Source organism: Mastigoproctus giganteus, chromosome 2, assembly GCF_048544385.1.
Source record: "Mastigoproctus giganteus isolate SK-2022 chromosome 2, ASM4854438v1, whole genome shotgun sequence".
Taxonomy (NCBI): Eukaryota; Metazoa; Arthropoda; class Arachnida; order Uropygi; family Thelyphonidae; genus Mastigoproctus; species Mastigoproctus giganteus.
This window is the reverse complement of record NC_143576.1, coordinates 158,317,094-158,344,370: the sequence shown is the minus strand read 5'-3', so window position 1 is coordinate 158,344,370 and position 27,277 is coordinate 158,317,094. Positions and strand designations below refer to the sequence as shown.

The 27,277-nt window shown below is 34.4% G+C and overlaps 1 protein-coding gene across 1 annotated transcript in view; it reads left to right on the top strand.

Annotated features, from left to right (window-relative positions):
* Positions 1 to 27,277, top strand: part of LOC150089691 (splicing factor 1-like) — a 187,888-nt gene that overhangs the window by 52,179 nt on the left and 108,432 nt on the right. Inside the window, exon 3 of the mRNA XM_090389602.1 lies at positions 16,066 to 16,141. Coding sequence (XP_090245728.1) covers positions 16,066 to 16,141 — 76 coding nt within the window. The remainder of the gene's footprint in view (positions 1 to 16,065; positions 16,142 to 27,277) is intronic.

The following is a 27,277-nucleotide window of genomic DNA, read 5'->3' as shown; positions in this document are numbered from 1 at the left end:
ACACAGGAATTCCAATTGCCCTTTGCTCTTCAATCCATATCTTCAATTCCCTCTCTAAATCAGGCCATTTTGCTGACTTGCCTCTCATGGCCTTCTTCTGCCGTGGCGTTTTCAGTAGGGTTTCTTCTTCCTGTATCCAGTCTCGGATTGTTTTCTCAGTTGGAGGAGGACCAAACTTATGTTCAGCAGCACAATTTACATTCATTTTTGCAAACTGGATCACTTTTAACTTGAATTCAGCACTGTACGAAAATCTTTTCTGAGCAGAACATGGCAAAACATAACCTAATATACTGGTAACAAGTGCGAAACAATGAGCGCAAAGACAACAAGCACGAAAAAGTGGGAAATGCAAGTAAAAAAATCTACAAACACTATATAAGACGCACCCAGTTTTTAGACTCCAAATTTTTCGAAAAAGGGTGCCTCTTATACATGGGGAAACACAGTAGCGTAGAATAGTGTAATAGTGGTAGAGAATCACTTAAGAACAAGGATTTTAAGTGTTACCCAACAGCCAGTGATAGTTACAGTTGTCTATATTTCTCCTAACAGTGATATACAGGATATAATTGACTTAATTAATTTTGTTTTGTTGTCATTCTTGTACCGGCATAGCCATGATCATGAGTACTGATTTCAACGTTAACTTCATATTGGAAGAAACTAAACCGTTAATTACTTTCCTGCAAGAAATGTTTGATCTAACTCTCACCACTAATCCCTCAATTTCAATTACAAGATCAGGTACCTCAATCAAAACTGTTTTCCAGAGCCATTTAGCTATCATAAATCTATTGTATCTTATCTTCCAGTTGAAATTATGGAAATTTGAATGATCAATAAAATATTTACAATACAAAAGCTCTTATTTCGTAATCAAAATATACAAATAAAACCCAACAGAAACGTGAAGATTAGTAACCTTTACGGGAAATAATGTCATTTGCATCATTTCCATCTCACATTTTTGTCAAAGATGCAAGATGGGAATGGTGCAAATTACATTTCTGCATTGCATTTTTGTGACAAATTGGTTTTACCTCAGTCCAAAATTTGGTAGGTGTTCCCAAAGATGTTTTCACATGAAAATTGCAATGAAAATGCAACACAAAATGATTCATTGCCCCCACAATTGTACCATTCCATATCAGGAATGAGTGACGCAGTGCTGTATGTAGCACGATGCAATAAGTACCCCTACACCATAGCCATGGTGTAACTTGCACATGTATTACATTTTAAATCGCTATATCTCAGCTTCTAGCAGTCCAATTTTAATCATTCTCTACTATATTTCGTAAAAAAAATTAGACAGGAAAAAATTTAATTCGACATGCTGAGGACTAATAGAGAGCATTGTAAGGCTTGTAGAGCATATATGCGACCACCGAAACACCTTGATTGAGTACAAGCCGAGATCTGTAAAAACCTTGTAATAAACTTGTAAAACAATTGTAAAATATTAAACCACTGTAACATTTAAATAATAAACATTTCAAAAGATTCTAAAGATGTTTCGCTTAACTTTTTCTATGTATGCTTGGCACAGACTCTTTTTTTTGTTGTTGTTGTTGACACCTTTGAAAATACATATGGGAGACTGCATTTCAGTATGCAGAGACTATAATTGCTTACCCTCTGTTCTCCTGAGATCAGTCAATAAATTTCCTTTTTTCCCCCTTTAGTGTTAGTTACTTTCCTTATTGATTGGTTATAAAACCTGACTCTTGCATATTAAATTCATAGTTTATGAAGTATCTAATTTTCATTGATTCTTAAAAGCAGTGAAAAATATATTGGTGACATCTGAATGATTTTTGCTTGAGTACTTTACTGTTTTATATCCAGATGGGCAACTCTGGTTGTTTTTTAAAATAGGATTTAGAGCAGCCATATCCAGCTTTTTTTTTTTTTTTTTTAAATTAAAATAAATTTTAACAAAAAAGGAAAATACTATAAAAAATTTAATCTGTATGGTACATTTAATGTATCATGTTTTATATTAATTTATATTCAAAGGTATATTAATTTAAATTACCCAATTATATTAATCATGAAATTAATCTTTTTTGCTTGGTCAAAGCAAAGGAGTCTATCTACCTACTGCAGGTGCAAGTATGCAAAAGGTGGCCATGTGATTCTATACTTGTTCCTAACCCCTCCCCCCAAAAATCCATTGTTAGCTTAGAAAAAATCTACTTTCTGTACATCTAAGCTTCTTTAGGTTTAAAACATAGTTGGATAGGTTTTACAAAATATGCATTGTATTTTTGAAGTTTGTGAAATGAGTCCTCTAACTTTGTTGGAACACTGATACCTGTCTATGTCCAACTCATTTACAATTAACAGAAAGAACTATCCCCAATATATCAGTATAGTGGTCAGTTTAAGAAATGCAGAAAGTGGAGCTTCTTTTCCATTGCCCAGAGTCCCAGTCTTAGTCCCATCGAACACTTGTGATTTTTGTGATGAACTGGCATATCAACTTTGGACTGGGCCAACATGACCACAGTTAGTTGCTGAATTTACTGCTGTGATAAAGGAAGAATGGACCAAAACCTTCCTGTTATCAAAAATCAGTCAGTCTACTGACGAGGATGCAATATGTGATTAAGGCTGAAATTTTTAAAAACATTTGCAGAAACCTTTAATTTATAAAAGGCTTTTGGAATTGTAAGTGTTCAATTAATGTTCACACTGTAGTGTATTTCTGTAAGCCGAAAAAAACTAGTGTCACATACTGTAGTGTGTAACACAGCATAAAGATATTTTTGTTCCCTTTATTCACACATTTTTTGAAATAGTGAATTTCAGTGCGATTTTTATAAAATCAATTTAAACTGGTATTGATAAAATCATTTCTTTCTGGCTACAGAATTCAGTTATATTCGTTTTTACATCATATATATATTCTTGATGTTAAAGGAAGAGGTACTTTTTTTTTTTTGAAACTTTTGTTACTTTCGTTTTTTTATTTGCTTGTTGCAGGGTAACCATTCTCCATAAAACAGTTCCAAGAAATTTGAACTCATTCTTATTGAACATAATATAAATGTATGAATACTTTTATGAGAAATATTTATTTTCTGAAGTGTTAAAATTTTGATTTTTTGGACAGTAAAAATGTATTAATCAGTTTATGCTTGAATCCTAAAAAATTAGAGAATGGTATATTCCATATATCTCAATTTTATGTCACTTCTTTAGCACAATTCTGCAAGAAACTGCTTCTTATAAATCTGTTATTATTGATTGGCCCATGTGTCACTGCAGGTCTCAGGATTTAGGGGCACATCCAGCTAATCAGGTCACAGAAAACCATTGAATCAGAGTAAGAAGGCAAATCATTAATTCTTTGCTCAAGGATTTAGTAAGTTAATGTAGAATCTTGCCTCAAAATATGGGTGAGTCATGAGAAATTGATGGTTTCGGGGGTTTATTCCTTTTAAGAAAAATGGTTTATATCAGTGTGGGTTCAGTTCTGTTATGGTGCACTAGGTGTTTGAATTTTAAAATTGGCTACAGAATTTTGACTAGTAAAAATAATAATAAAACAAGAATAAGTAGATGCATACCTAGTATGATAAATATTTTACTGGGTATGTCTGCTTATTCTTATTTTTCATTATTTTTTACCATTCAAAACTATACCCATTTTTAGCCATAGATAGCTCTCTAACCTCTCAGAATCACTCATGTTGATATGAATATTTTTGCTTAAAATTGCCCAAAGAATCGCCCTCTGAAGTTACATACACATGACTCATCCTATACAATCTAGAAGAGATATCCTGGAAGACATGTGGAAAACAAAATTATGCTGTGGCGAGAGTATACAACTTTGAGTGTATCAGTGTACCACAAATGATAGAATTTGACAGCATTGGTAGAAGCGTGTGTGTGTGTGTGTGTGTGTGTGTGTGTGTGTGTGTGTGTGTGTGTGTTTGCTTGCCATATAGGTTGTCTTTCCAAAGTGATGGAACCTAAGATTTGTAGGAGTTCATACGAAACAATTTGCTATTTTTTAATTATGCCATCTACAGCTTCTGAAGGAATGTCTGGGGATATATTATTTGACATGAACTATTCATCTTATCCTGATATTGTTGATATTTATATACTGCTCAAAATTTTTATTGATTAAAGCAGATGTTAATATCCACATTAAATGATCAGCTACTCTCCCCCAAAAATAGTTCATCTGAATCCACAGTTGGGAGAGATAATGATAGATAGAAGAGATTGGCGAAATATGGCAGTTATATTATAGTTGACAGATTTGGTAAAAAGTTGCAAATTGGGCTATGTGAATTTTTGGTGAATTTAATAAAGTTATGTACAGTTTTACATTCTTGTGCCCCCCCCCCACTCCTTTTTGTAATGAGGAAAAAAAAAAAAAAAAAAGAAAACTATCTATATATATATATAATATATAGTTGGGCCTCTCTTTCATATAGCAAATTTTTTTGATTTCCCCTTTGGTCATTTCATTGAAAATAATTTTTGTACAATGAAAAAAATTTCTATATAACAAACTCATTTCGAGAGACCTGGGTACTCATTGTTTGCACCTCTAGCTTTTAGGCAATTCTAGAGCTGATGCTGTAGAAAGCATGAATTAAGACCCAAAAGGATTAAGAATTAATTCTTAAGGGCTAAAACATCCACCAATTTAGTCGTGTCCATAAAACCTATACATCTCCCTCTACTGTACTGAGCAAGTCATGCTGGTCAACTGCTATCTGTGTTCACAGCCATTGGCAAAGATTAAAGCATATTCCTGACATGGACATTGGCTCTGGTAAACCTGTTTTCTACTGTAAGCACCCTATTAGAGAATTAGGATAGAGTAATTTTCCTTTATCCCGGAAATTCATTTGTTGTTTCGCAGAAACGAGTCATTCATCTTCTTCAAGGGGAATATTTCCATTTACAATGTGTTTCCTCAGCCTATAAGTTATTTCTTGGCAGGATTTTTTTCCCGCCATAAAGTGCAGTTCAGGGTGTCTTGGTCGGTTAAGCCTCGGGCTGTCATGCACTCCCATACTCCATCCATGTATTCCTAGGTCTTCCTCTTCTCCTTCTTCCAGGAGGTATCCATTCCAGGATAGCCTTTGGATATCTGTTTTCTTGCATCCATTTTACATGTCCATCCATGTTAGATGCTTTTCTTTGATGGTATCAATAAGTCTTTTTCACTTCCATTTTTTCCCTTATGTCTTCATTCCGTTTTGTGTCTCTCCTAGAAGTTCCTGCTGAGCGTCTCCAAAAATCCATTTCTGTGGAGAGCAATTTGTTTTCTGCTCGCCTATTCAATGTCCAGGTTTCTGCTCCATACAATAAAGACTGTATAATCGTTTGAAATATAAGTTTCTTTGTTTTATTTAGGATTTTTTGCACCACAGAACAGAGTTTAACATGCCGATAGCCTTTCTGCCGTCTGCAATTCTCTTATTGATCTCTGCTTGGGATGATCCATCACTTTGTAAGATTGATCCCAAATATTTGAATTTATTGACTTGCTTGATTTTAAAACCTGCAATATTTAGAGCGTGTCCTGGTCCTGATGACAACATTTCAGTCTTGTTAAAATCGATTTTTAGACCCCATTGTTTATATTCCTCATATAATTGATGACATGCATACTTTGCATCTTCTAAGTCTTGTGCTATCACCACCTGATCATCTGCAAAAAGTAAATTTTGAATATAGGTGTTCTTATTAATCAGCAATCACATTTTATTGCATTTTTTTTGACCAGGATCTTAGGCAGATGTCGATATAAATTTTGAAAAGTGTTGGTGACATGCAACAACCTTGTAATAAGCCTTTTGAAGTGTGGAATTCAGGTGACAAAGCTAATCCCACTTTAATTCTGCATCTATTATTCCTGTAAATTGCCTTAATAATGTTTATCAGTTGTCCATCAATATTTGCCTCTTTCAGTGCTTCCCATAAGAGTTTTCTTGGAACATTGTCATATGCCTTTTCAAGGTCAATGAAAATCAAAGATTTTTTCCCTTTCGATTGGCATTTTTCAAGGATCTGTCGTACTGTTGAGATATGGTCTATACTTGACCTCCCGGCTGAAAAACCACTTTGTTCTTCTGATACCTCGATTCGGGCTTCTAAATGGTTCCTGATCCATTTTCCAAGGATCTTTAACAGTGGGTTCAGGATACATATTCCTCTGTAATTTGAACAGCTTTTCTGATCGCCCTTCTTATAAATCGATGTAATATATCCTGTCATCATTTCTTTCGGTATTTCTTCTCCTCTCAGTATACTATTTAACAGTTTTTGCATCAGAACAGCCACTCCTCTTCCTCCGTATTTCAGAAGATCCATGTAAACTCCTCCAGGTCCAGGTGATTTGCCATTCCTTCGTTACTTTAGCAGGAGTTCCACTTCCCTAACAGAAACTCTTAAGCCCAAGTCTTCTACACCAAAATCCTCCATCGTCTTGAACTCTTTCCGGTCTTCTTTTAATTTAAAAGTCCCTCACGGTACTCCATCCAGTCTTTCAAAGGTATTAATTGCAAACCAGCGTTGTGTTTATTCTGTTTTCTCAAGTCTTTAAGGACCTTCCACGATTCCGCTGATTGCTTGAAGCCCAATTTGCTATTAATTGTTGCGCATTTCCTTTCCCATTCTTCATTTTTCGCTTCTACTACCAACCAATTGGCTATTTTCTTCTTTTCAACATAAAATGTTCCTATATGCATCATTCCTATCACCCAGCCATTTCTGATATGCAAGTTTCTTTTCCTCTACAGCAGTTCTTACTTTCTCTGTACTCCAGGTCTTTTTTGGTCCTTGTCTCATCTTTTTGCCTAGGATTTCATGAGCTATTTTTTTTACAGTATTTTTTTAAATATTTGTAGATTTCTTCAGTATTACCTTTTATCTCTTTGTTAATTGCAGCATCCAGTCTCTGGGTGAAGTTGTTTCTAATGCTGTCGTCCTGGAGTAGGTCAACATTAAATTGATCCACTTGTAGCATTTCTCCTTCCCTGCATTGTTGGTTGCCCACACATTTTCTTAATCCAGTTCCACTTCAGTGTTGTTTTAACAAGAAAATGGTCAGATCCACATTCGGCTCCTCTGTAAACTCTGACATCTTTCAATACATATGTCCCTGAATGTTTTGAAATAATGTAATCTATAAATGATCTAATTTGTCTTGTTTCCTGTGACCAAGTATATTTATGGATATCCTTGTGTTGGAAAAATGTGTTGTTTATTCTCAAGTCGAACTGTTCACAAAGATTGCATAGTCTATCTCCATTGTCATTCCTCTCTTTCTCTCCAAATCTTCCAATAACTTTGCTATTTTGTTCAGTTCCTACTCTTGCATCAAAATCTTCCATTAGAAATATCTCTTTGTTCTTAGGGATTTTTTCTATTAGTTCTTTCAGATCCTCCCAAAATTCATCCTTCAAGGTATCGGCATTGTCATTAGTCGGGGCATATATTCCCGAAATACATATTTCTCTCCCATACGCTGTCAGTTCCAATGAGATCATTCTTTCACTCTTGATATTTTAAGGAGTCCTTATGTGCTGTAATGTAATAACTAGATCGTATGTATAGCTTAGCTTAATTTTCAGCACTCACCTCATAGTAATCCGCTTAGCTGGTGGAGGGTTTTATCACATACATAGTGGTTGTAGGATTCTAATACTTTATAGGGATTATGGGTTTTAAAATTAAGTTATGGGCTGTAGGAAAATTTTTAAGAAAGGAAAGTGCACCTTCCATGGTTGCCTAATTAAATTAAACTTAGAGAAAGAAAGAAAGGGAAATATATAAGCTAATAATCGCGCACGAGCGACTTTCGAGTTTCCTCGTCTTCAGTTAGCTATAGTGGAGGGGGGGAAAAGAGAGCGCGCTTGTCTTATATACGGGTTGGGTTCCCGAAATGCATTTCAGTGCACGTGGAAACTTGATACGTGCTAAATTCCAAATGGGGGAGAAATTGGCGGGAATCTTTTTGTTTAACACGTTGAGTGATGTATGGCGCTTAAACCATTCAATAACGAGGGCTTCGTTTTCAAGGATTTTGTAGCTAGAATTTAATTTAATTACTGTGATGGCTGAATCGATGAGTGGGTTGTGATTTTGAGATTGGACGTGTTGTGTTAGTTCTGTGCTTGCTGAGTTAGTTTTGAAGCTATTAAAGTGGTAGTATGCACGCGTGTTCGCGATTTTTGATGTCCCGAATTTTGCTGTTGTACTACCTATGTAACATGCTTGGCAATCTGGTTGGCATCTGATCAAATATATAATGTTGTTGTAATCTTGTGTCTCGTACTCGTGTGTTGTCTTGTATGAATTGAATTTGGATCTTAATTTGTTATACGATGTGAATATTAATTTTATATCTGTATTTTTAAAAATCTGTTGAAGTCTTCTAGCGTATTGTTGATGATATGGGAGCGCGATAAGGGGTTTTTGTGTCTTATTCTTGTTCACGTGGTTAATAATTTTGTTTGGGTTATTAGTGTTATTATGAACTTTGGTGATGGTTTCTTTTATTAGTTGTGGTGGGTATTTTCTGTCTGAATTTTTTGGTGAGGTATTGTAATTCTATCGATAGGTCTGTTTGTGTGTGGCTATATTTTACAGCGTTGTATATCTGGTTGTATATAACTGCTTTTTTGATGTATAGAGGGTGGTGTGAGTGGTAATGTAAGAATTTACCTGTATGTGTGTTTTTTCTGTATATTTTGGTGCCTAAAGATGTGTTTATTTTGTATACAGTGAGGTTTAGGAAATTAATTTTATTATCGTTTTCTACTTCGAGGGTGAATTTGAGTCTTTCATGTGTTGTGTTAAAGGTGTTCAGTAAAGTATCGACGGTGGTTCTGTTGCCTATTAAGAGGACGTCATCTGCATACCTCATGTATAGTTTAATTCCTGGGGGAAAGGGTTGGAGAATTTTTTCTTCGATAGATGCGAGGTAGATCTCGGATAAAGGGGCAGAGATACCGAGACCCATGGGAAGGCCGAAAATTTGTTCGTAGACGTTATTTTGGAATTTAAATTGTTTGGCGTCAAGTAACAGTGATGTGAGTTCTAAAATATCATTAATGTTTAAGTCGGTACGTTTTGTTAATGTGTCGTCTTTGATTAATAGATCTTTAAGGGCCAGTAGCATGGATTCGATGTGTACGTTTGTGTATAGGGAGACGACGTCGAAGGACGCGAGAATATCGTTTTCAGATATGGTTATGGAGGTTATGTATTCGTGTGCTTGTTTAGTGTTGTGGACCCTGAACCGAGAAAATCTCATTAAAGGTGAAATGATTTTGACCAGGAATATGGATAGGTTAGCATAGGCGGACTGTTTATAAGAAACGATGGGCCTTAAAGGGTAATCTTGTTTATGGAGTTTGACATATTCCAAATATGTGTGGGAGAATGTTATTGCGTATGCCTATTTGCTGGAGGGTATGTAAATTAATTTGTTTGTTGGCTCTGAGTCTTCTTAGGATCCCATCAAGTTTATTTTTAAGCTTGTTAATATTAAACGTGTTGCAAGTTCTGTATGTTGTTGAATCTGATAAGATGTGTAACATTTTCTTTGTATATGTGCTTTTGTCCATGATTGCGATGGTGTCCCCTTTGTCTGCCTTTTGTATTATAATGTTCGGGGTTTTTATGAAGTCTCGTATGTGGATTAATTGTTGTTGGGGAATGTTAGGTTTACTGGTTAATTGGGAGTTAAAAACAGCGTTAGTTTCATGTATGATTCGGTATTTATCTGGGTGGTTATCAAGTTTGGTTTGTATTTCTATCATGGCGTCTTTAACTGGGTAGTTGTTGCTGTTAATGGCGAAATTGAATCCGTATTCTAGACTGGCAAGTTCGTTAGGGGAAAATATTTGTGTGGAGATGTTAACAACTGAGTTTGTGGGGAGTTTTTTGTGTCTCCTAGTGAGTGTATCCCATTTCTTGGAATGCTTTTGGGTAATCTGATTTAAAGTTGCTTGAATTCGTGTGTTGTTCTGTTGTACGTAATCGTACCAAGTCGTGGGGGTTAGTTCTCTTTTAAGTTTGAATTTAAGGGTATGTATTTGATCTAAAAGGAGATATTTTTCTCTGTATCTTTTCCGTAATTCGGCTTTAATTATGGCAATGGAGGCTTGGTGTATGATAAAAGGGTATTTTTTAACAGTGTTTTTGGTGCAGATATGAGCGAAATTGGGGATTATGTCATATATAAGACATTTCTTTAAGAATGTGATGTGGAGTTTGTCGGAAAAGTATTTTACTAATAGTTTTGTGAAATGGAGTTTCCTATCGTGCAGATCTGAATGCATTGGGGAAATTGTGGAAATGATAGGCGTGCGGAAGAGGTGTAATATATAGTTAAAGTTAAAGTTATAGTTAATATATAGTTTAATAGCTTCAAAACTAACTCAGCAAGCACAGAACTAACACAACACGTCCAATCTCAAAATCACAACCCACTCATCGATTCAGCCATCACAGTAATTAAATTAAATTCTAGCTACAAAATCCTTGAAAACGAAGCCCTCGTTATTGAATGGTTTAAGCGCCATACATCACTCAACGTGTTAAACAAAAAGATTCCCGCCAATTTCTCCCCCATTTGGAATTTAGCACGTATCAAGTTTCCACGTGCACTGAAATGCATTTCGGGAACCCAACCCGTATATAAGACAAGCGCGCTCTCTTTTCCCCCCCTCCACTATAGCTAACTGAAGACGAGGAAACTCGAAAGTCGCTCGTGCGCAATTATTAGCTTATATATTTCCCTTTCTTTCTTTCTCTAAGTTTAATTTAATTAGGCAACCGTGGAAGGTGCACTTTCCTTTCTTAAAAATTTTCCTACAGCCCATAACTTAATTTTAAAACCCATAATCCCTATAAAGTATTAGAATCCTACAACCACTATGTATGTGATAAAACCCTCCACCAGCTAAGCGGATTACTATGAGGTGAGTGCTGAAAATTAAGCTAAGCTATACATACGATCTAGTGATCATTCTTTCATTAATAAATTGCCGGTTTTTGATGTTGTCTCAATTTCTTTTTAACAGCAATAGAAACTCTTGCTCTTTCACTCTTATCAACTCCACTCCAAAAATGGTAGTACTCTCCCATTATTTCCTCTCCATATCCATTTTTCTTTGTCTCTGTTAACACGATGATGTCTAACTTGAATTTTTGCAATTCATCCGGAAGAAAGTTTCTTTTAGTTGAAAGGCCTTGAATATTCCAGCATCCCCAAATCATAGTCCTTTTTCGTTTCCGAAAGTGCAGTCCGTTTTCATTTTCACATGTAGGTCGTTTAGCATTTGTGTATTTTTTACACTGAACGAGGAGCTAGCCCATTGCAGCAATCCCCAACCTGGAGGACCGGGGTATCTCTCTTAGTCTGGCTCCTACCCTTCGATCTGTCCGGCTTGGGAGGCCCTACCAGTAGCTAAGCTACCGCCGACTTAGCTCTCCGGGTCATTGGGACACGCAAGCCCCCCCCCCACCACCACCACCACGACAAGGTGGAGAATACCATCGGGGCGTAAGTCATTCATACTTTCACTAAATTTCCCCTTTCTCTGTTTACATGGTGAATGGTAGGTATAAATGACCCCTAAATCAGTTTTGTTTTAGCTGCTATGGAAGCAGTCTTACAATGTTTAAGAGAAAATCCTTGAGTGTAGTGGAAAAGGTGGAAATGCTTAATAGCCTAGATTGGGGCATTAAAAAATTTTTTTTTTTTATTATTATTATTTTTAAATAATAAAAAAGAATAGCTTTAAAATTGGTATTCCTGCCAGTCGTGTGTGTCAACCATTCTGAAAAACCGTGTTTCGATTCTCAAACTGTAATTATGCCCGTATGAGGATGTAGATGAAGCAGTTTTTAAGTGGGTGAAGTTGATTCAAGACCAAAACTTGCCGATATCAGGGCTATTGATAACAGAAAAGGCTATGTAGTATGCATCTTTTCTGGGGCATGAAACAATCGAAGCCAGTTCTGGTTGGCTGGACAAATTAAAAAAAAGTGCCATGACATACTCGGAAAAGTTATTTCTGGTGAAAGTGGAGTTGTAATCAAAGAAGACTGTACTCATTGGAAAGAAACAGTTTTGAAAAAAAATTATGGAGGACTATGAACCAAAAGATATATTCAACGTTTATAAAACAGGTCTATTTTTTAAATATTTGCCGAACAAGTCACTGACTTTCGAAGGTTATAAATGTGTAGGTAGTAAAAATGGTAAGGAGAGAATTACAGTATTGGTTGGTGCAAATGTGGCTGGTAATTAAAAACTGACGCTTTTGGTAACAGGCAAAAGTAAACAACCCTGATGTTTCAAAGAAGTAAAGTCGTCTGAGTTGGACAAAAACTACAACAAAAAACTTGGATGACAACTGAAATTTTTGAACAGTGTATATTAAATTTCAATAGAAAGATGATGAAAGAAAACAGAAAAGTTGCATTGATTGTCAGCAATTGCCCTGCTCACCTTCACTTGGTAATTTCAAAACTTATTTTATAAGTGTCAAGCTTGCTTTCTTCCCTCCAAATACCTTCTCTGAACTGCAGCCTATGGACTAAGGCATTATCAAGAATTTGAAAATTCACTACCAAAGATGCATCTTGAAAAAAATTATACTGAGAATAGAAACCAACCAATCTATAGATTCTGTTATAGATTTGCTGATGTGCATATCAGAGTTGGTGAAAGTGTGGAGTCAAGATATGATGGAAACAACAATTAAGAATTGTTTTGTAAAAGCAGGTTTTGCCAAAATGCCAATTAACAACAATGAGAGGGATGAACTACTACAGTCTTTTGGGGCTTCGATATTTTCAAAAATGGATCACTTGGGAAGAACTCCAAGCGAGAGGTTTGATCAGTGGAGAAATTGTTCTTGGCGAATTTTTAGGCGTTGATAATGATGTCATAGTAGCTGAATATCCGAGTAACTCCAACATTTTGGAGAGTATTCAAAGAACTGATGACGAGTTGGATGAAAATGAGGGCAATATTAAACCTTCCAAATATGAAATTTTGGTAGCATTTAAAACTTTGCATTGAGGCCTTTAGAGTGAAGGAAATATATTTGTGTTTAAACAAATGCAAACATTTTTATGAACAATGTACTGTAAAATCCAGAGCACAAAACAAAATATCCTCAAATATTTTACAAAATTATTCTTAAAAGTACTAATATATTGTGCACATCATGTAAGGTAGGCATTTCTTAATATGTATGTATTAATAAATTAATTGTTTTAAAATGTTAGAAAATTTATTCATTCCCACTTATTTCTGATTTATTTCCCATCTTTTACTATGTTTCTGAATGTTGAATTGAGTATTTTTCATTGTTGGAAAGGTCATATTTCGTTATAGCGAAACTTCTGTGTAAATAAATTTTGTCAAGCGAATGATTGATTTTGCTATATAGAGGTCCAACTGTACATATAATTGACTGCACAAAGATATATAGTATTGTTTTAAAATCATATACAATAACTTGTATGCCCTAATATTCATAACAAAGTGCAAGATCATAGCCCTGATCTGACCATTCGAGTGCACAGCACTTATTCTCTCAAAACTAGACAGTCTCATTTTTGAATATCAGTTACTTTTTCTTACAAGATCAGTGGAATGCAATGTTATCAGAATTATTAAGGTACCAAGGAACTTGCTGGCAAGAAATATCATCATATGCAGTTAGTGGATCACATCTGTAAATCTTAAATAATTGTGCAAATGTTGGGTGGGAGTAGTTCCAGATTGCCTGCTGAAGGAATTGTTGAAGTTAAATAGGAAATTTGCTGTCTGCATCTGTGTTATGAACTGACATCTTTTGATGTTACAACCCTTCTGACTTAATAGCATTTTTTTCCCTCTCCAATTTAAATGTAAGCTACCCTACCAAAAGTATTTGAAAACCCCACTAATAGAGCAAATGAAATTTATGAAAAGCATGAACCAGTTTAAAAATGTGTGTGTGCAGTGGAACAGATTGCATCTTATTTAGCAGAATAAAGATTAATTATTTTATTTATTTATATAATTGACTAAAAAATGCAAGTTTTAATTTTCATTCCTTGTGCAGAAAATGTTTTACCACAGCTTGTAAATTAGCCTTCACTGTTTTTGTTGGCAACAATGCCTCTCTAGTTCATTTGCACAGGTTCTTGCTCTTAGAAGTTTTGTTGTATCAACTGCTCAGCCTATGATTAATAGTTCTTGATACTGCCTGTTGCATAATCATTATTTCTGTTCAAGAGTGTTCACCAGCTGGTTTGCATGTTGTGTAGGTTTCAAACCTGAAATAACTTGTGGAAAAAGCCCTACTCCCCCCCCTCACCTAAGGTCAGCTACAGCCCCTTTGAAGGCATTTAAGTATTCTTTCAGTATCTAATGGGATTTGAACTGACACCTCCCCAAACTATGTGATTACCCTTTGTGTCCTAATAACTCTTGATAACATGCACACAGTTAGGCTACTCTATTTCATAATGTATGTCTTCTGTCTAACCTTTCTGGCAACCTTAGCAATGTGTAACAAAATGTGATCAGAAGATGAACAGTTACTGGAATAGTACAAAGACTGTCTGCCATCGAACTTCACATTAAGCGAATACCATTTATTTAGCATTAACTGCTCATTGGAACCAGTCAGCAAATGGTACGCAACTGCAACTAGTTCCTTATAGCCATAGAAAGATACATATTAATTCAGATCATGTGAAAATCTTTCAGAAAAACAGTCCTTATGCCCACCAGCCAGTAGTTCACATAACCATTACTATAAGGCTCACAAGAGTTGGATTAATAAATATTGTGGGAATTTCTTAGTGACCATTAAGAGTTCTTTTCACAGCCAAATCAGGTAGGTACAGCTTGTGACCTGGCTCGTGATGAATTCCTACCTAACATGAGCCTGTGACAGCTATTCCATTATGTAGGAATGGCATCAGTTGGGTGAGCATTATAGTCTTTTAGGGCTTCAGTATTTTCAAAAATGGATCACTGCATGACAAGCCTTGTTAAATGCAAGGATTATATTGCATGCATAGATTTCCTTGAGCCCAATTAAGCTTGTGTGTGTGACATACTAGGCAGATATAATGCTGCATGACAAGCACCTCTTGTGATGCTTCAGAAGCTGAAGAAGGCCTCCACCAAGGAATGGATAAGAATATCCTGGCATCTGATTAAGGCATGATGTTGTAACAGCTTGAAACTTGTCTAGCATTGGCAGGAGTTACTCTACTAGAGTGTCATCCTTTATGATGCCTTTGAGTTACATTTTCCCATATTACTAGAATATCAACATTATTGCATGAGTTGTGCACAGTAGATATAATAATGCCAGTGTATTTATAAATTTGAATTATAAATAACTAGTTCCAAGAATGAAGCAGCTCTTTATCACCTTTCTAATCCAATACTTGCTTTGGATATGAATGTGAAATCACATGCTGGATGTCTAGAATGCATATAAATAAAAATCACATCCCACTTATAGTTATTCCTTATAACTGCTACAAATTCTAGCACTGATTTCATATCACAGATGTTGAGAAATTTACTCAATCATTTAGCTAATGCTAATAAACAACTATGCTTTGGAGTTAAGTTTATTTTTGAAGTGATTCTTTAATTTTTTGGGATATCAATATATATATATATATATATATATATATATTAATTTTAAAAAGCCATTTTTCATATAAATTTGTATTATTAATTTTTAAGAGTTAACATTAAAGTTTTAATATGCTTAATTGTCACTATTTCAGAAATTTAATAATTTATTTCAGTAATAAACACTTTTTCTTTTGAGCCCTGAGTAGCAGCACTTTTATTCTTTCATAGCATTAAGATTTTACCTTTATTGGTATTATCTTAATGTCAAAGACATTATTCAGAGATGATTTAGGTCTTAATTAAAGAAAGCTGTTTATTTAACCAGGGCTGTTTTTATAAATAAAAATATATTTTAAAGCAGTTTGTTAATTTTGGGCTCTGCCCACTTTCTCTAACCCCATCTATTACAGTGCAACTGCAGATAGAGGAAATTAGTAGAAGGCTTCGTACTGGTGACCTGGGAATTCCTCCTAATCCTGAAGACAGGTTTGATTTACAGAGACCACCTACTAATGTTTTTATTTTTAGTTACAGCTTTAATACACTGTTTTTCATAGGTTCTAAATATGTAGCTAAACATGCAGGGAAGGATCTTTTTGAACATGAACACATAAAATTATTTATACCTAAAAAATTAATACATTTAATATTAATTGCACTGTTTCTATTTATCTGCAAGTGCTTTAACACATATTCATGTTTTGATCAGAGGGCTTTAGCTCATTTTTCACTGTGAGTGTATTTATATTCATAAAGTGCAGAGTGAGATTTTTGTATAGTGCTTTCATTCTGCTCCATCTGTATTATATCAAACTTTGATATTATGATTAAATACTTTATATATTCATGCTTTCCATCAAGATTGCCTACTGATAATTATTTGGTTTTCTAGCATTTTCTTGATTATTGCAAAGTTATAATGATATTTAATTAAATCCCATACAGTTCATCAGTCAGGCAAGTTGGTAAAAATTTATCCATTGAAATTATTGGCTATTTCTATTCATGTCTAATATACATTAATTTATCAGTTCATATACAAGAGATACTCTTTTTATTGCAGGTTGTTTTAAATGATGATCAAGAACTTATTTTAAGGTGATCCGAAAGTTCTTCGGTTTGATACATCACATTTAATGTTTTGCGTTTTTCCATTCCAGGGAGCGAATGAGTTTAACTTTTTTTTTTTTTTTTATAACATGTACAGAACTCTTTATTGTTGTAGATTTAGAGAAATGTCAGTTTTTATCTCAAGTGATAAATTGTAGGCCACTACTTTTTTGTCTAGTTTAACTAGCAGTAGTGCGATGATCATGTTTGTATATGGTTTTATTAATTTTTTTTTTCTTTTGTCTGACATCATTCAGGTGAAAATGAGAAAAAAGGCACCATCGCAAAGGATGAAGAATCGTTAATAGATTTGCACTCACTTTAAGTGTTAAAAATTTTATTTATATTTTTAAAATTTGTATCAGAATTCATTCTCTTTTATATGTTTTGACATTCATTTGACAGTTTCAGTGATTGCTTAAGCAGATATTTGTAATTACTGAAGATCCAGTTTTGTGTGCTGATTGGAAAAAGGATTTTGGCATATCAAGAATTTGAAAGTCTTTGTTTAAAATATATCTGCTATAAAAACTTTTCTTCTTCTTTTTAGAAACATTAATTTGAAATGTATATTAATCTGTAATGGATTTGCATATATAAGCATTTCACTTAATGGCATGTGTTGGTTATAATCTGATCCTTCTGAAAAGTTTAACTGTTTGCAGGTTAATATTTCCATTTCAGAGTTGATTTTTTAAGTCCCATTACTCATTTTATAAATGTTTTTTTCCTTTGATCAGACAGGCAAAAATTATTGGAATCTACATTAGCTTATAATCATATTATTGCTGATTTAAAAAGCAGTTGCAGTTGATTGCATAGAAAATACTTTTAATGAAATGGGCAAACTTTTAGAGATTGGTTAAGCTGGGATGATAACTATCTTGTAAGTTTATCAGTTTTTTGGGGTGGGGGAACTTGAAGATAAAAGTAATATAAATCTTGAAATACTGTGGCATCACAGAGATTAACACTAATTATAAATGACACTTGCACTAAGTTAAATTAACCAGCTAATTTTTTTGGCTTAATACAGAATAATTAACATATGTTTCAGACTGTCATGCTGTAGTCCTTCCTCAGTGCCAAAAGTCTGGTACTTGGAATGTACAGAGACTAAGGTAAAGCAGGATGCCACTCTCTTGATTTAGCTGTTAGATAATCCAAGACATTGGCAGCATGGGTCAGACTGGGGTGACATCTGTAGTTATCTTCTGTTCAGTAGTACAAAAACTACTGTTGGGAAGTGGAAAAGGAGGGGAGGTTGTTCGGGGGCAGATTAATTTTCCCGAATAGACTGAATCTAGAAGGTTTTATGGGCAGTGGTTATATATATGTTGTCGAGACACTAAAATAAATCAAATTCATACATTTTTTTTTAATTTTCTCAATATAGATAATTTTTTGTGTGAAGAAATAGTATAAAGATAATAATAAAACTAATATTAAAAAATTAAAACTATATTGAATTTAAAAATTCTGAAATTCTCCTTATTTTAATTAACAAATTTGCCATCAGTTGTGCTAGTCTAGTTTGCATTGCAAAATAGAAACACAGGATAATAGCCTTGTTCTTTGTAATGTGCAATCATTTCATCATATTTGTATGGTGTAAAGCTAATTAAAGATGCTGAAGGAATAAGGCATAAAATTTCATATAAAAAAAATTTCCATGTATTGTAAAATTTGAAGGTAACACATTTGCCTTGTGTGCTCCTTGTATATATGATGTTTCAAGCAGCGGGAAAGATATGTAAACAAATAAGCATAAGGACAGCATGCAGTGCATAGAAAGCAATGCAAAAATAGATGTAGTGTTTCATAACAATAATGACAACATGCTAAATGTCTATTTGCATATTTTGCTATAGAACGTAATCTTCATAGTTGTGCTAATCGTGCAGCCACATTGTTCAGAAATATGTTCCCAATAATAATAGCAAAAAAAAAAAAAAAAACCTTTGTAGAACAAAAACAGCAGGCATTTGTTAGTGAAATTGCACAGCTAGAGAAAGAAGAGGTAGCTGATGGCTCTGAAAAATGTATTTGTTTGTAGTGAACTGTCAAAGTCAAAATTGGCATTGTTTTAATTCTGTCTCATATTGTGAATACCTTCACAACGAGTGGCTGAGGTATTGCGCTGCTTTCAGTAAGTAACTCTTCACCAGCGGAGAAGACTAACTTATTCTCAGCAGATACCACCACCCAGACAGCACCATTTCAAAGTCGATTGGCTTCTCATTGGTGGGTGGGCAGGTACCCTGGTGTTGCAATAATGACAACTCAGTTATGAAGTAAAAGTCCACAAAATATGAGATGCTTGATGGTGTGAAATAGTATAAACTAAGTGAATCTTAAGAGTAGTCCCATGCAAAATAATCACCTTAGTTTTATACTGTTAACACCAATCGGACATCTCTCATATTGTGGACGTTTACTTCATAACTGGGTACCTGCCCACCCACCGATGAGAAGCCAGTCAGCTTCAAAACAGTGTGGTCTGGGTGGTGGTGTCAGCTGAGAATAAGTAACATTAGTCTTCTCCACTGGTGAAGTGTTACTTATTCTAAGCAGTGCAATACCTCAGCCACTTGTGAAGGTATTCACAATATGAGATACAATTAAAATGATGCCAATTATCTACGTTGACAATTCACTATGAACAAAACATGGTGCAAAGGCACTAACCCATTCAATGGTTAAGCATACAGATGTAAAATTAATCTTTTCATCATACAGAACCATTGTTTCAATGTTCTGCAATGTAAACTTAATTCCCTTATAAAATTAGTAATTTAAATAATATATATTTAATTAACTGTCAACAAGATTGTTCAGCCCAGTATATTTAGTCAATTTTCATCAGATATGCACATTCCCATATATCAATCTTGCGAGCTTACTTTCACAAATATAGCATACATATGTACCAGAAACTGAATTATAGAACTTACAAGACACACACCAAAATTAGATAATGCTGAATTCCTAATTAAATTAAATTATGATTATAAATTTTGCACCATGGAAACACTTGCTATAATTAAATATATATTAGAATATTCATACATATTAAATTCCAGATCCTCCAGTTGATTTTTCTAATGTCTGGTGTCTCAAAGTTGAGTTCTCTATTAGCCAATCAGAAAAGGATTTCTTCATTCATTGAAATTTCTCCTAATATTTAAAAACCCTTATCTTTCATATGTGCATTACATAATATGGCAATCCACGATATGCTTATCGAAAAGAGTGGTTTTCTTCTTACCAATCTGTGTATTGAGTCACTGTATTCAATTTTATGTTTTGTTGGCAAGTTTCAACAGACTAAGTGCACTTAGAGGGGATAACATTTTAATGGCATTAACTTTTTAGTCTTCTTTATATCCCTAAATAGCATTTAGGGATGTTATCATAGAAACTACTAGGCTTTTCAAACTAATGAAGAGATACATTTAAAGGCATAGACCTAAATAAATGTCACGTGAACTGATTAAACTTGTGGCAACAAAGAAAAATGCATGGGATGCATATAAATTGTCAGGTGATACAGATGCCTATAGTAGATATAAACTGGTTTGCAGTCAAATCACAAAATAGGTTGGGCAAGCTGAGGCAGGGTATGAGAAGTCTCTGACAGAGAATGCAAAAGAAAGTAGCATAGGCTTCTTTATTTATGTAAACAGTAGAAGGAAGAGGTTGAATCACATTGGTCCTGTAGATATGAATGGATTAACTGTTGATGATTCTGCTCAGGTTGCAAACAAACTGAATGGGTATTTTACATCTACATTCACATATGAGGAATTTTTTATGGATGGAATGCCAGAAGTGAATCATTGGGCTCCACGCCAGACGTGGCGTGGAGCCTAATGATTTTGTTTGAGGAGAAATTGTCAGCATTAAATGTAAAAACGACTCTTAGGGTGGATGGGATCTATCTAGTTATATTAAAGAAGATAGCAAAAGGGGTAAGCAAACTTTTAGCCATGATTATGAGAGTACCCCAGGATTTGGGGGCAGTCTGTATGGACTGGAGATGTGTAATTGTGTCCCCAATTCAAAAAGCATGAACAAAGGGAACAAGCATAATTATAAACCTGTTAGTTTGACTTCTGTTATAGGGAAAATAATAGAGGCACTGGTTAAAGAAGTAATCACAGTAATCAGGGTATGTTACTGCAACAAGATCTAGACAAATTAGGCAGATGAACTGAGAAGTGGCAATTGAAGTTTAATATTGACTTAAATAAATGTAAGTACTTTATATGGGGTGCAATTTAACTTAACCCCAGATTAACATATCAGCTTTATGGTACCACACTCAGGGCAGTGGAGAATGAAAAAGACCTGGGGTAATTGTGCAGTGAGATATGAAGTTCTGTGTTAATCAGTTGTTAATTAAGTTTCTTTGAGACTTAAATTCACTTTATCTGCAAATCATCAGGTGCATTTGTGACAGGACTTTTGCCAGCAGTGAATCAGGAGATGATTATCCCTTTATACAGGGTGTCTGGACTAGAATTATCCAAAAATAATGGCTTATAATGCGAGAGCTGCTCATTATATTTTCTCAAACGAAAGCACAGTCGATATGAAGTCTCTCCAAGATTTGTTTCGTTACACTGTCAAAGTCACTAGTACAAGTGTGTCACCAGTAGTCGTGCATGTGCAAAAATGGCATAAGAACAGCTATTGCCTGGTTAGGAGTGCACAAAAATGGCATCATCGGTTTTTTTTTTTTTTTTTTTTTTTCATAGAGCCCACAGTGATGGGGGATACACTTACCTTGATGTGCTGCAGATCTTTGCTGTTCCACAGATTCCCCCCCCCCCCACAGGTTTCAGCAAGGTGGTGCTCCACTACACTTCTATCGAGATGTTACCACGTTTTTGAACAAGACTTTTCCTGGATGTTGGATTGGAAGAGGGGGGTTACAACTGCCTGGCCACCTAGATCTCTGGATATGACTCCATTGTGTGCTTTTTTTGCATGGGGCTTTATTAAAGACGGTGCGTACCAGAGAAGTTCAGGATTTGGAAGATTTGAAATAGCATATTGTTGAAGCAGTTGCTCTAATAACTCCTCAAATGCTGGAAAACACTTGGCAAGAGCTTGAGTATCGTTTTGACATCTGTCTAGCTACAAAAGGTGCCCGCATTGAACTTTACTAACCTTCATAAAAACTAGGTGAGTTACTCTGTATAATAACAAAAAAAAATATTTTAATACACCTTATAGATGCTGAGATATGTGTATTTTTGGATACCTCTAGCCCAGACACCTGTATAAGGTAATGATTAGGCCTCATCTTGAATACTGCAAGCTTCATTTTAGGAAAGATGTGGATTTGTTGGAACAGGTACAGAGAAGAGCAACAGAATTGGTGAGGGGGGACAAAAGAGTGCTCTTACCAATAAATGCTTCAGTTTTGCAATTTTCAGCATCTGGAGACTAAGCACCTCCTATTGGATCTGATTGAGGTGTTTAAGACCTTGAATAGACTGAGTAAGCTCAGAGCTAATGGAATCCTTCATATTGCTGAGGAGGCATAAATTAAATATGAGAAAAATAGGTACAGGTTGGGTATGCATAAATTTGCCTTCAACCATAGGGTGGTTGATTGTTGGAACATCTGGTGGTGTTAGAGGTGGGTAATTTGAATAAATCCAACAATGGCGTAGATAAACCAGAGGTGGGAGTCTTTTTTTTCATTTGAAGGCCAAATGTTACCTAATTGTTTGTTGTTTGGTTTTTAGGAGCATTAGCAACTAAGGCCATATTGCTCCGGGAATATGCACAGGTCATTCCCTGACCTTTCCTCATCCTCCGTATTTGGTGGTGACGGGCTCGAATCCCGGTCTAATCAAGAAGCGTGTGCTATGCACTGTTGCTCCTTCCCACCTGGCTACGGAGGCGCCTGTTAGCTAATGGAGACCTTATCAGGCCGCACACTTCAAATACATTTTTTTTTTTCCCCAAAATGAAATAGTAGAGTCAAAGTATTTACTATCATTTTGATTCAATGAGTTCTCTTAGTACATATATAAGAAAATTTCATTTTATTATATATGTACTAATATTCTTTAAAAAAAAAACTTGAAACCTATATAGACTTTTAAAAATTAATGAAAAAAAAATAAGCACTTATTATTGTATTTATTATAGCAGTACAAGCAATTGCATTCATCAAAATAAGATGGCACAACACAATTTAGTGACTTTTTTTTGTGATTGTTTATTGCTACATAAGAGCCGACCGAGCTAGCCAGGTGGGTAAAGTGCCTGCCTGGCAACCCAAAGGTCACAGGTTTGAATCCCGCCTCTGGCTTGGATCAGAGTAAATGCAAAAGCTTTGGGAGGTGCATTATGGCCACAGAAGCCAATGCGCACAACAACTACAAAAAAAAAAAGGTTCCAGCATCGTTGTCTTTAGCTTTAATTGGTCCTCCAGGTGAGTGTTTTTATTGGTGATTTCAAGCCCATCTTGATTTGTCTTATGTGAAAATGTTGATTCACAACAGTAGGTTTGCTGAAACAAGAGAGTATATGTTGGTGCAGTCATGGGTATTCAACAGCATTGTTTCATATTTCAATGGAATCCTTCTTGGTGTCGAATAGACTTCAGAATGCTACCTTCTGAGAGCTTAACTTCATCTGCAATCAACAAGTGCATTCGTGACACTGACCAAATGTGGCTGTGAAATGCTGGCTTTAGAGTGGGATCATGTTTCTCAAAATCAATGAATCTTTCATTATATTCTTAAATCAAGGAGTCTAAGACACTATGTATTCATTAATACCAATTTCTTAAGGTTTTATTTCATATCTTCTTCATCAGTTACTTTGCCAATTCAGGAATGTGTTCAGCTGAAAGTACTGGTCTGGTAAGGAAAGCTTGTGATTTGTTTTTGCAAAGCTAAAAGTTTTCTAGTACAGTACTTGACTTTGTGACAACCAGCACACTTTAGAATGATATGGAAGTATTTGACCCTGAATGTTTACTTGTCAAATTGAAGCATATTGCAAAAGTGATGCATTTTCTCAATTGGAGTTCATAATACCAATAATGTTACTTAATGTGTAATTTAAAACAGTAGATTTAAGACAAAGATTCTGTTGGTGCAAAATACAGTAAATATTGCTGAGTCCTTAATATCGTATCGGTATGTTCATCCAGGGTGCAGCAAGCTTTTTGTAGTTGTTCTGTAACATTGATAGCTAATTCATGTTATTGATTGGTTATAATTCTTCATGAAAGAGGTAGTTGCCTGCACTTATTAACCTTATCTGAATTTAAGCATGCTATAATTCCAACAATACACTTGTTTTATGATTTCTGCATGACCATAGGGCTCACCTTTTCTCCCCAGTATATATATTTCTCTATAAGTTGCTCCAGTAATTTCACTACTTGGTTCTGTCATCATTTTAAATATTGCTGTTGCTTTTTTTTTTTTATATACAGTATATAAGTTTTATTTTCATTGTTCTTTTTCCAATGTTGCATATTTGTGATTCCTATGAGTTGCATAATGTTGGTAGGCATTATATCTCTTTACTGTTGCAAATCATGGTATCATAAAGAAAATACATCATTCTGTCTTTCACAGCAAATGTGTAATACTGCATTCTTCATTGAATACTCCTCCTTAATTTTCTTTTCTTTTGGGATTATTGGGTTACCAAATTAAATTTCTATGAAAAAATAGTAAACGAATTAAACAAAAATTTACACAGAGATTTTATCTTGTCATAGATTAAAATTTTTATTAATTAGTAACATATTGCCCAAATAATAATATTCTGGGAATTAGATAATAAAATGAGTATCAGTTTTATTCAATTATTATATAATTAAAGTTATTATAAAAATTGTTAATATTTTAATCTTGTTGGAAATACTTTTCGTGATCATGAGCATTGCACTATTCATGACAATGCCACACTAACAAAACTGAAGCTGAACAGACCATTCTGCCAAGTGCTAGTAGTGACCTCAACTGACAAATAGTTTAACTCCAAATGAGAGTGCACCAGCTTTCCCTAGTGCTGTGTGGTAACTAATAATTTGAGCTCTGCCTATTATAACATTTTTACATTTTGCTTTAAGAACCATGATTCTGTGGTTTTAATTAATTTAAAATGTTACACACTGTTTGGGGATGTTCAGACAAAATAGGTAAAAAGGCCACACTGAGTACCTCAGAAGTTCCTCACCTTCGAGATAAACTGTTAAAGGGGATGAACAGGTAAAATGGGATGTGTTGTTGTTTTTTTAGTAGATTCTGATGAATAAGCTTACTTTTTTTGTATTCCATTATGTAATAATAAAAATAATATTACCATAGTATGAACATCTGGGCATTGCCATTTCCCTGGATTTTTGGCTCTGGCATTTTAGGTATTAGACTGTCAGCAGTAAGGAAGGATTGTGCCACAAGTCTGAATGTATGTTCTTATTGTAATTCTATATGAAGCCAGGAAAAAAAATAATAAAACAGCTTAATGTAGTGCAAATGTTGATTTATCATTAGAAGATAGATTAGTAAATGATTTTTTTATAATCCATCAGAATTATGGTATTAATGTACAAGACTCCATTTCTGTCTATTATATCCTGTGATGCAATAAAAATAAGTACTTAAGCTTTTGGTAATTAGTTGGTAATATTGTGCACTAAGAATGATAGCTATAAAAATTAAACGGAGAGTCCAAAAAGACTATAATTAACATTAAATGTTAATTATAGTCTTTTTGGAAGTTCGTAATAATACGCTATGAATATTCACTAATCTTAAAATTTTTGGACTCTCCTTTGTGTTGATAATCTTTAAAGCAAAAGTTTTTGTTTTAAAATTCTCGGCCAAGTAATATATGGTCTACAAAGCCCAGATTTAACTCATCAAAAGAATTTGTATTTTAGTTAAGAAGCAAACATAGTACTTTTTGTATCAGTGGATGACTGAAGTTTAAGTCCATCATAATGTTGTCTTTCAAATACTGATGCATATGCTGTTTTTATGGCGTAGATATATGGCAGGCATATGTGAATTTACTCATCACCTATGTTACCAGGCAAGGTTGGGTTAATTTAATTATTGGCATATTCATACTTGCTGTGAAAATGCCAATGTCATTGTTTGCAAGGTACTGTTGTGATGAACTCAATTTGGGCCATCTGCTAATACTTATATACTGCAAATATTACTTGTTATTGTTCACCAGATTTATATTAAAGGTTAAGCAGTGTTTCTTTACTAGTTTGCATTAACCCGTTGCAAAAAATATGACCTTTGAAATAGCAGATCAAGTTGAAAAATTAACTTCAGTAATTTTGTTTAGCTCTGAATAAGTTTCCTGAATACTTTATTTCAAACCACAAATTAATATTTTTGTTATAAAAATACATAATTTTATCTGATTTTTAAGTAAATCTTTACAAGTAGTTGCATACTTTTCCACTTCTTATTCTGACCTGTCAGTATTAATTTAAAGAAGCCTGCCTTTAAATTATTACATGGGAGAAATCATGAAATTTATTAGGAAGTTTTCTATCTAATTGCTTGATACGGTTATAGAAGGTTAACTGTGTTATCAATGTTGCACAGATAATGATTTTGTTATATACATTCTTTACATTCACTTTGTACAATTTGTTGACTTATGTTTAATTCCTGAATTTCTGTGACTGCTCTTTTAGCCATTCAAGTTAATGATTGCCCTTATTATAATCTTTAATTTTTTAAAATTTGTAATTATTTTTAATTCAAATCAAGCTTGATATGTACTAATGAAACTTAATAGCTTGTTGAGCTTAACTTTAAGTCTTCTTCTGCTGAGTAACCATTCAAATATATATATATATATATATATATATAAGAAATCCAGTTGAAAATCACTTTACTTAAAGTGATTTTCAAAAACTCAAGTAATGGTCCTCCCTTATTGTTAGTTTCATTACTCACCACTCATTGGAGAGGTTTGAGTTTGAATCCAGTCAGAGACTGTGGGAATTCTTAACCTATTCATCAGAGGCAGAGAGTAGGATTCCTTTCCTGAGTTGTTCCAAGTTTTTCAGCCTACACGGCATGCAAATCAACCCATGCAACATGCATTTCTACAGGCATAATGCACAGGAGTGATATGACCTAAGATTCTAATGATCTGTAAAACTAATAGCTCAATTAAGAACCCTTTTTTAGATGTGAAAAAGAGTTAATCTTTACAGGTAGGTACCCCCTTCTGTGGATCTTTGCAAATAATAACCCAATTTCAGACCCAGAGAGAATCATTTCCTGATTTTAAATCAGCATGGGGGAGAGACTCTTCCAAATTTTAAACCAGCACCAGATGGCAATCATTCATCTTTAGAAAAGGGTACATTTCCATATACTCTAGTCAGTGGAAATACAGCATTCACCCTAATGCAAACTGCTGGTAATTAGCAGCATGTCAGAGCAATAAGTGAGAGGAGCTACTCTTGTCTATCATTGCTTGTGGCAAAGATCC